The sequence below is a fragment of the Microtus oregoni genome, unplaced genomic scaffold (assembly GCF_018167655.1).
Source record: "Microtus oregoni isolate MIOR12 unplaced genomic scaffold, Mior012 000046F_ref0000063, whole genome shotgun sequence".
In the NCBI taxonomy this organism is placed as follows: Eukaryota; Metazoa; Chordata; class Mammalia; order Rodentia; family Cricetidae; genus Microtus; species Microtus oregoni.
Window position 1 is genome coordinate 8757776 of NW_024543220.1, and position 1905 is coordinate 8759680.

Consider the following 1905-nt stretch of genomic DNA (forward strand, 5'->3'; position numbering starts at 1 on the left):
CGGGCGGTGGTGGCGCAAGTCTTTAATCCCACCACTCGGGAGGCAGAGGCAGGCGGATCTCTGGGAGTTCAAGGCCAGCCTGGTCTACAAGAGCTAGTTCTGGGATGAGCACCAAAGCTACAGAGAAACCCTGTCTCGAAAAAAAAGAATGTATGGCCGATATCAAGTATTAAACTACTCACTCTATTATTTCTCCCCTAAGCATTACAGGCTAACTTCATATTCTTAAGTAAGAAGGAATCAAACAATTTGCACTGACTTGCTTCCTGCTTGTAAGGATCTTCACAAGCTTTTGAACAACCATTTTGGTGTCATCTCCTGAAGAGGTGATTGTCCAGAAAGCATGGCCACAGTTTGTAATGACAGCCATGGCAATTTCATCCTCCGTGGCTTCTCAGACAGGCCATATTTAGAGAAGGTACTTTTTGGGGTCATTTTGATCTTTTACTGTTTGACTCTTGCTGGAAATACAATCATAATTCTCATTTCCTTGAAGGATCCAAAACTTCAAATCCCCATGTATTTCTTCCTTTCCAATCTTTCCTTATTAGATATTTGTTTCACCAGCAGTTGTGTTCCTCAGATGTTGGTTAATTTGGGAGGTCCAAATAAGATTATCACCTATCATGGCTGCGCCGCTCAGCTCTACATCTTCCTGTGGCTTGGTGCCACCGAATGTGTTCTTCTTGTTGTCATGGCTGTGGACCGCTATGTAGCTGTGTGTCATCCCCTAAGATATACAACTGTCATGCACCCCAAAGTCTGTGTGCAACTGGCTGTCCTTGCTTGGGGTGCTGGCCTGATTCAGTCTCTGATCCAGTCTTCTGCTACCCTCAGATTGCCCTTCTGCTCCCACCGGGTGGTAGATGACATCGTATGTGAAGTTCCAGCCCTGATTCAGCTCTCCAGTGCAGATACTACCTACAATGAAGTGCAGATGTCCATAGCCAGTGTTATTCTCCTAGTGCTACCCTTGGTCATCATCCTTTCCTCCTATGCTGCTATTGTGAAGTCTGTGCTGAAGATGAAATCAACGGCAGGGCAGAAAAAAGCATTTGGCACATGCACTTCTCACCTCCTTGTTGTCTCCCTCTTCTATGGTACTGTCACAGGTGTCTATCTTCAACCTAAGACTCACTATGCTCATGAACGGGGCAAGTTTCTCACCCTTTTCTACACTGTAATAACTCCGACTCTTAACCCCCTCATCTATACACTAAGGAACAAGGAGGTAAAGGGAGCAGTGGTAAGATTGGGGTGGAGAATTTGGAGTTCTCACAGATAACTAAAGAAGCTAACATATGCTTCTGATTCTTTACTTGAAAAGACAGAACAATCATAGATCAAAATCTTAAGGTAGCTTACCTCCAATATTAAGAATAACTTCATTTTATTTGGGGTGTAGTGTTAACTTTATTCATCAGTTATTGGTTAGACAGACCCGCAATTTCTTCAAAGTGCTTATTCAGGCACAACATGACAGATAAATTATTTTAATAGTCATTTTCTTGAACAATATAATACAGATTTGTAAGATTTGTGATTTGTGAGAAAGAACCACAATACTTACAAAATAAAATACCAATAGTATGTTTCATACATCTCAACTCTTCCTATTTACTTCATTTTAAAACCAGAGTATTCTACAAATAAATCAAATACTTTCTTTGAACTACACCACAGGCATCTTTTTTGATTGCTCTTCGAGCTGATGAGGGAGGGGGATTTGATCGGGGAGGAGGAGGGAAATGGGAGGCAGTGGGGGGAGGAGGCAGAAATCCTTAATAAATAAATAAATTAAAAAAAGAAAACTCAGAAAGTAAAAAATAAACATTAAAGATTTATTTTTATGTATGTGAATGAATTTACGTGAGTGTATACCATGTGTGTACAGGTGTCTATGGA

The 1905-nt window shown here is 41.1% G+C and overlaps 1 protein-coding gene across 1 annotated transcript; it reads left to right on the forward strand.

Moving 5' to 3' along the window:
- Window positions 1–343: 343 nt before the first annotated feature.
- On the forward strand, window positions 344–1285 carry LOC121435369 (olfactory receptor 2H2-like). Its single transcript, XM_041634648.1, has one exon. The coding sequence runs from the start codon at window positions 344–346 to the stop codon at window positions 1283–1285; it is 942 nt and encodes a 313-aa protein (XP_041490582.1).
- Window positions 1286–1905: the final 620 nt, after the last annotated feature.

Bases quoted from the DNA above. Each gene is read 5' to 3' on its own strand.
- LOC121435369 (XM_041634648.1), top strand. From the start codon at position 344: ATGGCCACAGTTTGTAATGACAGCCATGGCAATTTCATCCTCCGTGGC.